Source organism: Convolutriloba macropyga, chromosome 1, assembly GCF_964194025.1.
Source record: "Convolutriloba macropyga chromosome 1, txConMacr16.3, whole genome shotgun sequence".
NCBI classification, from domain to species: Eukaryota; Metazoa; Xenacoelomorpha; order Acoela; family Convolutidae; genus Convolutriloba; species Convolutriloba macropyga.
In genome coordinates, this window is record NC_134468.1 from 48,749,891 (window position 1) to 48,764,968 (window position 15,078).

General features: G+C 33.7%; 1 protein-coding gene across 4 annotated transcripts in view; it reads right to left on the reverse strand.

Moving 5' to 3' along the window:
- The window catches only part of LOC142339779 (uncharacterized), a 77,263-nt gene extending 67,638 nt beyond the window's left edge, over positions 1 to 9,625 (reverse strand). For 3 of the 4 annotated variants that reach the window (XR_012759032.1, XM_075390058.1, XM_075390042.1), the window contains exons 1-2: positions 7,117 to 7,452; positions 6,274 to 6,596 (exon numbers count right to left, since the gene is read on the reverse strand). Coding sequence is in view for 3 of the 4 variants with exons in the window: in XM_075390058.1 (XP_075246173.1) it covers positions 6,274 to 6,557 (284 nt within the window). In the remaining variant the exon portion in view is untranslated. Of the gene's footprint in view, positions 1 to 6,273; positions 6,597 to 7,116; positions 7,453 to 9,470 lie in introns of those variants that run through there. The other variant, XM_075390050.1, reaches the window with a different exon arrangement.
- Positions 9,626 to 15,078: the final 5,453 nt, after the last annotated feature.

A 15,078-nucleotide genomic window follows, 5' to 3' on the forward strand; every position in this document is an offset into this window, starting at 1 on the left:
TTTATGGTCTATGCTCCGTAATTCAATTGAAATGAGTTGTTCTGACTTTCATTTCTCCCTGTTTTTAAAGATGTTTCTGAAATTAATTGTTAGCTTCAAACTAAAGTTTAAGTTTTGCTTTTTTGAATGTATGGTAAAATGATGATTAAGTTGATACCTCGACTGGGGGGTATTTCTTCGTGAAAAACAACAGTCGACAATATTTTGGGCCTTAGAAATGACTGTGCTGCTCGTCTGAAACTCAGATTTAGTTTCAAGGATTTCCGTTTAAAAAGGGTAGGTCTTTCAACAATTGGTAGTAGACAAAAAACAGCAATATATTTTATTTGCACTCAGCATGTAACTAAGCATGTATGAACTAGAACAGCTAACTACGAGTAAATACCAAATTATAAACGTAATGAGCGAAACTTTGTTTTTGTTCAGTTTCATGTCCTTCGATATTTGGGACTTTTTAAAAAATAAGTTCAAAACTGTGATTCAAAAGTCGCTGTTTCGAGAGTACTTGCCGTCCCGGAGTTTGGTGGCAGACTAAATCAGCGCTGAATCCGTAAAGAGACATTCTGTTTATTAGTATGGCCAGTACTCTGTTCATATCGCAATTTATACGGGTCAGTCTTGATTTTTGAGTAAAATTTACTGCATAAAATAAAAAATGCTCAGCTTAACTCCAGCCAACAAGGTTTGATTTAGATGCGATTCGAACTTCCGCGCGGGTACTTGTAACATAAAATCGTAACCACTAAGCTAAATGGGCTTTGATGTAATTGCCTACAAACTAGCTTATATATAATTAGTGTAAGCTACCAGTTGTAAGCTACAAAAGTATGACATTGATCTGCTAAGACTTAAATTGGGGTATAAGTACGTTTCAGACTGTACAGGATAAGTTTAGACTTGGCTAACTCTATGAACTGAATTAAACCATCTTGAAGTAAAATTGCACTTGAAGTAAAATTGCACTTTAAATATTCTGGAGATGCAATGTTTCGGAATTGAATTAAGTTTTTACTCTTGAAATGTGTTGATATAGCGCTGAAATGCTCAGAAACTCAATTCCGGGTTGGAAAAAAATGACAATCGGCTTTAAATTGCTTTAAATTAGTTTTAAGCTGAAAATTAAATCTTTATAACATTCAGTTGAAAATTAGTTGAACGACAACTGCATAAAAATAAAAAGAAAGTCTGCTGTACAGTTTTCTAGTTTGTTGCCAAGATGAGTGCTGCCAGTTTCATTTTAAAGTGAACCAATAAATGTAGTAAAAAAACTACAACGTCAAGCAATTTCATAAATTTGGCTTCAAACGGCACGAGGAATTTCAAAAAATCAAACCATTAAGCACACACAAAATTTACTTTACAACAGAAAGCCCACTTCAGAAACGTTCCTCACGCAAGCAAGTTGAATGTTAGGCAGCAAGGGATAACGAAAACAATAAATGCTGAAAGCTGAGAAACTTCCTTTAATTTTTTACTTATCAAAGCACAGCTATTGACAGTGAGAACACGTTTTCTGTTAGTGGTCTGAAATACTCCGGAAAAAGGACATATGGTTTGTTGGGGTCTACGAAAAAAACCCCCACGGAATAAACCCCCACTTAACTTAAGATAGGATCTAAACCCCCACGGAAACAAACCCCCATTTTAAAATTGAATTTTGGTTCTGATAGTCTGTTCGGTTATGATAGTTTCATATCAAGTCCCACCGGCCGCCGAGGCATGGCCATGGTCCGCAAGGCATGGCCAAACGCGCTAAATGCGCAGTTGTTTAATAGTAAAGTTGGGGTTTACTTCCGTGGGTTTTATTTCCTTCGGGGATTATTTCCTATCTAAAATGAAGTGGGGTTTTTTCCGTTGGGGTTTCTTACCGCAACCGGATTTGTTGCACTTATGATTTGCGGCTCAAATGCAAATAACTCACAGGATAAAAAACTTTTCGATGATAATGGCATAGATTTTTCACAACCACAAAAAATGAGCGCTCTCTACAATAAAGTGGCCAGAAAAGTTATGGCCAAAAGCAACTCAACAGCTTTTTAGTCCTAAAGCTATAAACAGCGCCTTTGTGACAAAAATTTTGTAACATGATAGCATGAAACATTCAATTTTAATAAAAAACCGAAAAAATGAACCAAAAATGAGAAAATAATCGGCCAAATTGCAGTTTGAGAAGTTCTGATGTTCAAAAAAAATTATAGCACGATAACTCCTAGATAAGAATTTCAAAAGTAGTCTATGCTAGTCGGGATTTCTAATGACACTACTCATGTTTTTGTGTCAAACATAGTGACCGGCCACAATTTTTTAGCTCAAGAACACAAGTTGATTATAGAGTTCATCCTCCCAAAAATTGGTTTCGGAGAAAAAGAATAGCAAGTCAGGATCATTGCGTTATATGTATTTGTTACGCAAATTATTAGACGTCTTTTTTGAACAAAAGAAAAAGCACTGTCATTGGAAAGCCTTTATCAACTGAATCAATAGTTTATGTAATTTTTTAAACATATTAGGTGGCTCGGTGAAGATTTAGAGTGTCGCTTTTCAATACAAATTCAGTTTTCTGTTTCTTCCACATTCCATAACTTTTGTTGTGTGCTGAATTAGATAAGGGAGATAAGTTATAATAGACATTAGCATTTAAAAGTAACCAGCAAAAATCACTTTAAAATTGGCCAGCGAAAACACAACGAATGTTCCAATAATATTCATCAGAAATACTACTGAACAATCATGTATTTCTGATGATTATTTGAATAATTAAATACATGAAGTAAAACTGCACATAAAGTAAATTAAAATATTCTGGAGATGCAATGTTTCGGAATTGAATTAAGTTTTTACTCTTGAAATGTGTTTATTCAGCGCTGAAATGCTCTGAGACTCAAGTCCGGGTTGGAAAAAACTGACAATTGGCTTAAAATTATTTCAAATTTGTGTGAAGCTGAAAATTTTAATCTTTATAACATTCAGTTGAATGTTAGTTGAACAACAACTGCATTCAAATAAAAGACAGTCTGCTGTACAGTTTTCTAGTTTGGTGCCAAGATGAGTGCTGCTATTTTGATTTTAAAGTGAACCAATGAACGTAGTAAAAAAACTACAACGTCTAGCAATTTCATAAATTTGGCTTCAAACGGCACGAGGAATTTCAAAAAATCAAACCATTAAGCACACACAAAATTTACTTTACAACAGAAAGCCCACTTCAGAAACGTTCCTCACGCAAGCAAGTTGAATGTTAGGCAGCAAGGGATAACGAAAACGATAAATGCTGAAAGCTGAAAAATTCCCTTTAATTTTTTACTTATCAAAGCAAAGCTATTGACAGTGAGGGCGCGTTTTCTATTAATGGTCTGAAATAGTCCGGAAAAAGGACTTATGATTTGTTGCACTTATGATTTGAGGTTCAAATGCAAATAACTCAATTGATAAAAAGTTTTTGGATAATAATGGCAGATTTTTCACAGCCACAAAAATTGAGCGCTCTCTATAATAAAGTGGCCAGAGAGATGAAACTGAAGAAAGGTCGCAATGGCAATTAAAAATATGGAAATCGTTGCAAAATGGACAAAATTAAAACTAAATCAGAAAGAATGACACAATTGTAAATGTAAATCACACTAACACTATGTCGACACTCAGATAGACAATAGTTATTTCATGGAGAATTGCTCAGAAGCTTTTATGTCATTGTCAAATATCTGGTAAAACGTAGACTATCACAGAAAAGGCTAAATTTTGCAAAAAAGGCAACTTATGATAGAGCCAAAAATCAACTCAACAGCTTTTTTAGTTGTAAAACTATAACCAGCGCCTTTATGACAAGAAACTTGTAACATAATAGCTTGAAACATTCAATTTTAATGAAAAAAAATCGAAAAAAAGAACCAAAAATGTGAAAATAATCGGCCAAATTGCAGTTCGAGAAGTTCTGATGTTCAAAAAAAATTATAGCACGATAACCCCTAGATAAGAATTTCAAAAGTAGTCTATGCTAGTCGGGATTTCTAATGACACCACTCATGTTTTTGTGTCAAATATAGTGACCGGCCACAATTGTTTAACTTAAGAACACCAGTTGAGTATAGAGTTCATCCTCCCAATAATTGGTTTCGGAAAAATGAATAGCAAGTCAGGATCTTTGCGTTACATGTATTTATTAAGCAAATTATGAGACGTCTTTTGTGAATAAAATAAAAAGTACTGTCATTGGAAAGCCCTTAAAAACTGAATCGATAGTTGAGGATGTACTTTTCTCAACATATTAGGTTGCTCGGTGAAATTTTACAGTTTGGCTATTCAATACATATTCAGTTTTCGGTTGCTTCCACGTTCCAAAGTTTTTGATGTATGCTGAATTAGATAAGGAAGATAAAATATAATAGACATTAGCAGTTAAAAAGTAACCAGCAAAATTAACTTAAAAATTGGCCGGCGAAAACACAGCGAATGTTTCAATAATAATCATCCGAAATACGTGTTCTCCGTGCAAAATTTCATGTCTAGTGAACAATGGATAACCCTCAGCAGATGTAAATTAAAATAATTGAAAAATATTTTTTTCAGAAATATATGATCTGAGTTTAGAAACGTGATGCGGAGAGGAAAATGGAGAGATTTTTTGGAGACAGAGAGAGAGAGAGAGAGAAAGAGAGAGAGAGAGAACGAGAGAGAGAGAGAGAGAGAGAGAGAGAGAGAAATATGATAACAATAAAACATGTTGAAACTGAACCGATTCAAAGAATCCTTGCAATCTTTTGATTCCTCGTTGAAAAATTAGCAAGAAATAAAGAAAATTGATAATGGTAAGAGTTTGTCAGAAATTGAATTTTTTCTCGAAGACTCACTTTGAGACTCTTGATTTTTTGAAGAAAAACTTTGCCCCAAGTGTTTGGTTCCCCTCACAATTTTTCAAGCACTCAATTTGTCTAGAGACTAATAACACTTTTTATTTCCTTTTAGTTTTAAAGATCTATCTTATATTTTTCGATAGCTTCAGAAATCTCTTTAATTTCAGATGTGTCGAAAAGAGGAAAAATAAAAGCAAATTTAGTAAAAAATTGTTTAACATATAGCATATTCTTTCCAAATTTCAAAAAAGAAAAAAAAACAATATCAAATTTATCGAGCCTTGACAAACTTTTTAATGTTTTTGCCTCATGAAGAAAATACTTTTGGACATAAGAGAAGATTTCTACAACGATCTACATTTGACTTTTAATACACTCTACTATAATAGTATCAGTTTTCTCGTTTTACCAAAAAACAAGAAAAATAATTTCCATAAACATATATCTATAATTTGGATATAACTTCAAACCTCAAAGTAAATTACACACGAATTATTTTTCAAAAATTTCCAAGTCTTGATTAATTTTAATCTTCAGAACGTTTCACGGATTTTTTATAGCAGCATTTTTATGGATAATAACGAGCTTCAACGCAGCCAAAGCACGATTGCTAGTATTGTAGGCATTCTTGCCAAACTAATTACTTTGAGTTGAAAAAGACAAGGAGGAATTATACCATCGCTACAATTTTGCGTACCAATAATTTTTAAAGAGACATAAAAAGGTGGTATTTTGAATCGATTAACAAATTTAATTTTCAAATTTTTTTCTTGAAAAAAATAGGGCTCAAAGTTGCGGAAAGTTTACGTACTTTTCACATTTTTGCGCTTGATGTTTAAATTTTCAGTGTAATTTAAGTAGATTTCGCTTGACGAAATTTTTAATGGTTGTGATCGATTTAGTTGATTGGAGCTATTATGACCTCCTCTTGTTTTTTAATGCTCAAAGAATATAAAATGCATTGGTGTGCTGTTTTTTATAGAAGTGTTTATTTATGGAATTTCAAAGTTGAGTTTATGCTTTTGAAAAGGAGTGAGAAAACAAGGTTTGTACAAATTTTTGGTTTTTGAGAAATTACGATTTTTCTAACTGCGGCATTTTAATTTCTGTTTTTACAGAATTTTGTCTAAATCTTTTTTAAAAAGAAGTTTTTGATTCATGCGCTGAAATGTTTAAAAGTTACAATTTTTTTTAAAGAGCATCTAACGGTTGATATGACCAGGATGTTATTTGATTCCTCAAAAGGTTGATTTTACCTCAAGTTTAGGTTTTCTGCTCTTAATTTTCAAGTAGAAAACTCAAGATTAACTTCTTTTGGTACCTTGTCAAATGTTTTGATGCTTTTAAAATTATGGTCGTCATATAAAAAGATATTTATTTTGAACTCCATTTATGTCTCCATTGTTTACAAATCAAAACTTACTCCAATCCGTGGGGAACTCGTAAAAGTGTCATATTTGTATAAGATTTCCTCAGTCCCAGATCTCGATTAGTTACGCTAGCCCCAGTCAACTTCTGCTTGTTGTTGTCAAACTCGTCCTTCGCTCGCTTCCATTGGTATTTTATGACGTCAGTCACTGCCTCCGCCTCTGATTGGCTAGGTCTAAGGGCACTTTTGCAGTTCGCTTTGTGATTGGTTGATTCACCTGACATTAGAACTAGAGCCGCAGCACTGGGAATCCCAGTCATCGTTTGGTGGGGATCCATGGCTCTTTTCGGGTACCTTTTGTTGTATTAGACTAAGATCTGAAATCAAAGATTAAATAAAACCAAAAGATTTTTTCCTGACAAATAAAGTTTAAGACAAATGATTTTTAAAAAGTTACCCCCTCCCCCTTTCGGTACCTAGAAGAGAACCACTCCTTTTCTGTGCTATGCTTTATGACAATTCAATAACTTTATACTAAATTAAGCGCGACTGCGGACCATTGTTCTTCATAGTCATGCCTCTCATGCACTGTGGATTTAATCCGGAATCGAGGATCGGTTATGGGCACAAATGTTTCTATTAAGTAATCTTCATAAATTGCTGAAAAGAGTACTGCATGAAAATTTGCCATCTTCTATGAGTAGATGAACACAGATTTCACATTTGCTCAAATTTTTGTGGCACACCCGTGTGTTCGGATCAATTATCACGCATATTGTTGCATGTTTCTGATGATTTTATTGACCGTATGTCTCTTTGTTCGAGCATATTATGTGACAAAGCCTCACCTAGCTCAAAATCTGCAAATAAATGAAACTGTACCTGTGAAATTCTTACCGAATAGAAGAAAAAGCCATATTCATTTCATTGAATGGAATTTGCTGTCAAAGACCATTGATACGGTAAAATGATTAAACAAATTCAACAAAAAGTAGATCAATTTTTAGCATGATCTCTAGCTTCAATAAAATTAAATAATATTAAAAGAAAAATGGGACTGTTCCCAGTATAGACAAACAGTTTTGATAAAAATAGTAATTTGAAAAATCTATCACTCTATACGGCAATCAACAAAAATGTTTTTTTTTGGACATATCCATAATAGCGAACACAATTTACACGTTTAGTAAATTGCTTTGAGCACAAAATCTGAGATAAAACAAAGAGATGAATGAAAACACTTTAATCTACACACGAAAAGTGGCTTGAAATGAATTGATTGGTCACACTAAAGTGCGTTTAATAGAAGGGATTTGTAATTAAAGTTTTGACCGAATTATTATACTGTAGTATGTAGAAGCGTCGAGAGAGAAAAGAGTGACTTTAAAAACGCAGAATCGACGGTTCAACGCTCCGCAAATTCTTCAGTTGTTAGTTGTTGTGACCAATGCACACATGCATGAGATAGAAATCTGTAGCCATCATTACAATACTACACTGATCGAAAAACATTGTGATCAAAAGTTGTAGAATCTGTTATTTAGTCAGAGAGTGTTTTAAAAGCATTTAAACAAAAAGAATCTACACAAAGTTAAATATTTAAATGCTATTGATCGCATCAGATTTCTCATCAGCACCAAGTGACAATGTGAAGCTAGCAAGCAATTTTTCTACCCGTTGTGACACAAATTAGCACGATTAGTAATGGGATATATTTAATGGGATATCAATTGTCCTAGCGAACATAAAAGGCGGCCTTTACGGAGGCGTACGCTCTAAAAAAAATGCGAAGAAGCGAACTTTTCCCCTGAAGTAACTAAGAGCTCTCCCGCAGAAGTTCAAAATTGGGAAAAAGATTATTTAATACTGTGTACGACACAAAATTCGTGTAGTACAAAATATACCCAACATCAAAAGTAAGCAAGCTTTCGATGTGTGGTATATTTAGTAATCGATTCGCCCTCAATTTCATTTATGCATCTGAAGGCTTAAAATTAAAAGTTCATGCATTAAATATTAAAAAAAGTGAGACCAGAAACGGGTTATCAGGTTTTTTTTAAGCTTACGCAAATAGAGTTGCGAAAAAGATAATTAGCAAAAAATCATTATTATCATGGAAATTAAATACTCTGGCTGTAAAGTTCGGCTATCAGTGATGGCGTGGACAACAGTGACTCTTTGTCTTAACTTGCTCAAAAGCAGACAGCCGTGATATGGTCACTTCAAGTTTTGAAGCAAAACTAGTTTTGCTCACTGTCATTATTTTTGGAATACATTTACCCGATAAAAAGAAAAGTTTGCACTGTAATGAGCATTACTCATTGCAATGAATTTATATTTGTAATATAATGGTCAAAAAATGGTATTTTAACAATAATAAAAATGGAAATTTAGCTAACAATATGTGTTAAATCATCAAAAAATCCAGGCAAACAAACGACTACGGAAAATCACTGAGATCATTGCAAACAGATGACTTTATTTCGTTCGCACTGTCTAGTATCAAGAAATCGTGTGTCCAGCGCACCCCCTCTGAACACTTACGGTTTTAGGTCATGCCAAATTTACTATCCTAATCTGCTTCACCAATCAAATAGTTCTAAAAGGGGTTCTAGAAATTATGAATTTTTGCGTGGATGGTTCTTTTTTCACAGATCTCAATGAAAGATTGGGGACGTTTGACCGCGACAATTAGGACATTATCAAAAAAATGAACAAATTATCTCTACCTGCTAAACGTTGCCAGGATAATTAACAGCATTTGGTTGGCTTTATTGTACAGTAATGCATTTTTTATCTGTTACAACATCCTTAAAATTTTTGATCCGGATCGATAATTCAGGTCAATAAAAAAACATGATTAAGCAAGAATTCAACTTTATATTGAAAAGAACAATTTTGGTTGCTCTCCTAATAATATTTGGATCTTTCCTACTATAGCCCCCATTTCATTTGTCATGTATCGTTTAGCCCCACCCCATTACCGTAAATTTACCATAATGCTAGGTTATAATGGGAAGGACCCCACTTATTAACTCTATTTTAAACAAATTTGGCACATCCAAACTAGCCAACTTTTGCTTGGTGTTGGTGAATTTTTGGAAAGATGCTTATATTATTGGCTTCAAGTCCATTTTTGCTGAAAGTTCTGCTACTGAGAACAGCTGAACTACCTCTCATCGAGCCAAGTTGTAATGCAATTTCTGTAATCTAAGATGCTGCTATTTTTCCTAATGAGCTAATGATCTTACCATTGCGATGAGTGAGTGTAATGACGTATGCAAAGTACCATAATAAACTTTTTTTTTAATTTTCAACTAAAAGTTCACTGAGTTTATAATCGGTTGGTAAAACCATAATTGAACAAGTAAATTTTATTAGTGGCATTGTTCACAAACACGGAAATGTAATAAGGATAAACAAATGTGTTCCAAATTTAATCACGTGGGATAGACCATGTAATCTGAAACAGGTGTTTATGGGGAGATATCCTGAAAAAAGAAAAACAGCACACGGTTACGTTAACCTCTGATTTTTACACGCCATTTGCTTTTGCTTAAAGGCCCTTTGTTCATTTTGTTTCACAGAAAGTCATGCAAAACACTCAATCAAATCAGTGCATTATGTGAAGGGTGTTTTTGTAAAGGGAGTTTTCTGTTCTTGTAATTTTAAAGGCAGTGCAATTGTAAAGGGAGTTTTCTGTTCTTTTATCTGACTAAATTCATTCAAAATTTGAGACGCCCGTATAACCCTAATTGAGTGGACAGGAGACAGGACACGTTGTTTGAGTATTTGAAGGTACTTGTTGGTTATGTAAAAGCTGATTTTTTAAGGTGTCCCCGAGATTACCTCTTATAATGCACCGAATCGTTCGCTTCGTCTGTTGGATAGTTTTTATTGTCATTTGAAAACTTTTGTAGAGACTAGAGGAATATTAAACTACCTCGGCTGGGCAGGTCGTCGGTGTTTTCTGTTTAACATGAACGGACATTAAAACATGAACATAAAGAAAGTTATGCCAAGAGAGACACCTGTTGTAACTGTACACTCACAGGGTATTTTTTTTTGTTAATTTTGTCCGATATTTCGATATGAGTGGTATCATTGAAAGTCAAGTCTGACCTAGAATATGAATTTCATTCTATGATCTTGAGATTTTTGCATCATTTGATGAGTTAACGAAATCTAGTGCGCTTAGAGATGTCAGCTAACTTGTCCCCGTTTCGGTTTTTGAGTATTTTCTTTCAATCAACATGATGAAGTCAATGTAGCGCAGAAGGTTTAGTTACAAACATCTTCCAAAATACTTTTTTGTTTTTGTTAAAAATTTGCCCAAAACTCCAAAATTTAAAGCCCAATTTCAGCTAATTCCAACATCCTGTAATTTTCTACCATTTTACTTTACATTATAATTTTAAAATGAGGTGAGCACTCATTTAGTTCTTATACATCAATTCTCACTCTAAATGGCCTCTAATTCCCACTCATCATCATTTTTTGTGATCAAATTTTCATTTATAATAATAATAATTAAAAAAAATGAATTCAAACCAAACATGGTTTCCACCATCTTGGTTTATAAACCACCAATTTGTTGATTATAAATGAATTGAAGTTAGCTGACTGCACGATGTTCTCTACTTTCCAGCTTTCATTAGTTGTTCATAATTGTAGCGACACCCCGAGTAATTTTTTCTCCATACTGCCAAGAAGTATTCTCCATATCTGTATTTCAAAATTCATATAAAGATAACAAAATTCAATGCTTAGAAAAACGAAACGAAAATGGTGGCAAACGAAGCAGTTCTGCAGGTATAATAAAACAAAGCTTTTAAAGTTGTACGCTGAGTAATCAGAAGCTATATACAAAACTGCAAAAAAGCCTCATCTGTCATTCATAAGCCTCCCCAGCTTCATCTTTTTACGATTGCAAAACATTGTTTGAGCGAAATATCGAAAAGTAACAAATATCACTTGAGATTAAAAAGAACTGAAATCATCGGATGCCTCATGCTCTTGATAGAGGCAAAATTGACGATTGCTTCCGAAACAATGAAACGAATTGAACAAAATGTTTTTTTTTGTATATATAATCAAGATAACATGGGAAAATGGGTAGTTTGCTCAAATTAGAACACAGTAAATTTTCCTAGGACTGGTTGCTTGAAATGTTCGTTTTTTTTAAACTGAAACCTACTTATACTTGTATGGCGTAAACTACATTAGACAAATGTATCAGTAACTAAAGTTTTATGGAAGTTTATATTTCTCGGAAAACTGAAGTGTAATTCTCTAATTTTATTCTACGCTCGGCGGGTTTTATCGTGTATACATTTCACAATAACATTTTCTAGAGAAATTAACAAAATTGACCAATTTTTGTGTTAACTCCTTGAAAGCGGGCAAAGCCTTAGCAGGCAAATTTTCTAGAAGAAGCTTTTGTAAATCGAGTATATAAAAATTTCAAATATAGCGACTTCAACACCCGCTATCTGAGCACTGAGAATTTCAACCGAAATTGTAAGCTAATAAATTTCTATAATGTAGTAAAAAAAATAAGTCCATACAAGCATAAACATTTTTCCCCGCAAAAGTCATTTCAATCAACCAGTCCCGACCAAATTTACCGTGCAATTTTTTAAACATACTGCATTCAATTACTCTTAGTAAATCAATCTGCCATGTTTTCCTCAGTACACGATAAAAAAAAATTAGTTTTTTGATTTCAGGCCCTAGTTTTGAGAGCAATCACGTTTTATTTTGTAGGTACGAGAAAAATTCACGTGATTGATTGCTGGTAGCAATCCTAATTGTAACAACCGTAGTAAAAGTTCTGCAATTTCAGAACTAACGGTAATATAAAACACCTGTCCACCGGTTCAAGCATAGACGCTTTTTTTTCATTTTCATCTGTAAACGCGGATGGATATCTTCCGTTTGTGCCCTCAGTTTTGTGGTTGCATATTATTTACATCCCCAAGACAACCGTGCCATATTTTAACATTTAGATTGGATTCCTATTTGCACCTGTCCTATAACTGTGGGGCACAAAAAGTACTTGGGGGTACATACGAAAAAGATCCACGCTGGTATTCATTTTAATTGGGATTTCAGCTGCAGCGTATACTGGGTCGAGAGACCGTTGGTTACTGTTGATATTCCGATGCTTACGGATACTGAAAGCATTCAACTTCCCTTCAATTTTTTGATCTCCTTTTTGGCTTTTTGGTGCGCCGATTTTCCAATAAAAACACTGTGACTTTGTTCACCGTTAACGAGTAAAAGTAGGCCAACATGTGTACAAAGGAAGACACGGCACTTGTAGTTTTGATGTCTAGTGCAATTACAGGAGTATGCTTTTGACTCTTTTGATACGTAACTCATAGCCTTCTTTACTTCCAATGTTTCGTTGTTTTTTGAAAAAATAGGAAACGCAAATTTTGCCTTTTTTTATTAGTGCGCTTTGAGTTACTGAGCCTTTAGCTTAGTTTTTAAAATGCTGTAACCAATAATTTGCAATTAAAATGCCTAACATTTTATTGCCGTGAAATTGTTGATTTATATTAAAGTTAAGGGTTCAATGATTAAATTGAAAAATTGTTTTTTTCACAAAGTGCAAAGATGCACTAAAACAAAAACGCCCTTGAATTTGGTTCAGTTCACACTACTTTCAATTGTTTTTTAGGGACTGGTCGAGTGTTTCATGCTTTGACGCTGTTTGCATATTCATTTGTAAAAGCTGATATTTGTTTTAATTGGGATTTTGTTGGCAACGTATATTTAAGTTCAGAGATCATAGCTTGGTGGTAGTATTGCCGAGTTGGTGGCAACAGCCGGCGTTAAAATTCCACTCATTTTTTTTACTTCTTGCTTCGCCTGCTTTCCACTATAAAATAATCGCAATTGTGTCTACCGTTAACGCAAAAAATTTGGCCAACATGTGTACAAGGAGAGACAGAGCTCTTGCAATTTTGATTTTTGGAGTAAACCCAGACAGTGTTATTATTTTGATTCGATTAATATGTAATTCACTGCCTTCTAGTTACAGCATTTGGTAGTTTTTTGAAAGAATAGGAAACTCCAAGCTGGTCGTATTTATGCTGATTTCACGGTACAGTAAATTGAAAAAATTTTTATACTTAAGTTCATTTTCAATCTCTTTTAAATAGCCTTATTAGGGACTAGATGAGGGGTCAAATGACTGAGGTGTGAATTAATGTAATAACGATATTCACAAAATTTAAAGGTGCAATAAAACAAGAAACGATCTTGAGTGTGTTTAATGTTCAATTAATTTTAGTTGCTTTATTAGGGAATAGATCAGATAACTAGTTCACTAATTATTGAAATGTTGTTTTTACGAACAAAGGCCTTAACTTTAATGTTCTGATAGTTATATACCATTTATTTGCATATTAAAATAGGGGTTAAGTGACTAAGGAGTAAATTTGTTTTGTTCACACCTCTTTCATTTCACCCCAATATTTATTTTTTTTATTGGTACTAATTTGGATTGATTTAGATCAAATTATCCTCTTTTTGGATTTATTGAGTTGGTTTGACACAATGTGGGGCTTTTGGTTTTTGCGGCATTAAAGGACATTGAGTTTAACATATTGGGTTTAAAATATAGAGGTTAAGAAAAGGGGCAAAAATCAAGAAACCCTTTTTTGCATTTTGATATAATTTTGAGCAGAGACTGTATGAGTATGAGACTGAGGACAACTGTGTGGAAAAGGCACGTCACCGAGCTTCCTGGTAGTGTATTTTAAATCATACGTTCAATCTACTCGAGGAAGCAAGATATGGCCCATACATGAAGAGAGAGATCAAGCACGAATTGTTGCACAGCATACAAAAGTTTTAATTTATCGTGATCATTCATTCAGTAAATAAAACAAGATGTTTTGTGGGATTTGTGTTTGGCGCAAAACACGCCTATATGTTTCCCAATTTCAAATTTTTGCTTATTTTGAGTTGAGAGAGTAAATTTTTTAATTAACAAAAATTTTTCATTCTGGAACATCGTGGCAAATTTGTTGAAAGAAGCACGAAAGAGTTTCATGCTTTTCAGGAACGCAATTTTTGGGCAAAAGCAATGACAACGTGAAGACCTTAAGAACGGTGAACGCTTAGTAGGCCAAAAGATCAAGCCGACATATAACCGAGCAGAAACTTATGTAATATTTATGTTATTCCTCAGTAAAAAAAAACATTTTTGTATGCTACAATCAACACAGTTCATAGTATTTGCAACTTATAAGGTTTTGCAAGGATCCACAAAAACAAAATACGTCCTCTAATAAGACATCTAGTGGTTGCCAACCCTTACAAACAGTTGTCTTGGTCGTGCCTGGCATTTATTGTGTGATGTAATCCAGAATACATCCCTGGTTCTCATTTCTTAGTAGTCATACAAAAATCATATATGATGACATACAAGACATACGCTATTTCTTCGTACGATCTTTGTACGATTACTAGGAAATCGGACTTAGTACGATAACAAGGACATCATATATGATACTTGTATGATTAGTAGGAGATCAAAAAAAAAGAATTCACTTATGAGACTACTATAATTAAACTGAAACCATTTATGATAATTGTGTGATTATCAGGAAATCATTTATGATTCATGTATGGCTATCAAGAAATCATTGATGGTCAATGTATGATTACCAGGAAATCATAAATGCTTTTTGTATGATTACCCGGAAACCATACATGGTCCCTGTAGGATAACCAGGATATCATGACATGTTTAACCGTAGCCGCCAAATTGTACTTATTTTATAGTTTATGATTCTTTAATGATTACCAAGAAATCACACTTTCATATATGACCTTGTACGATAA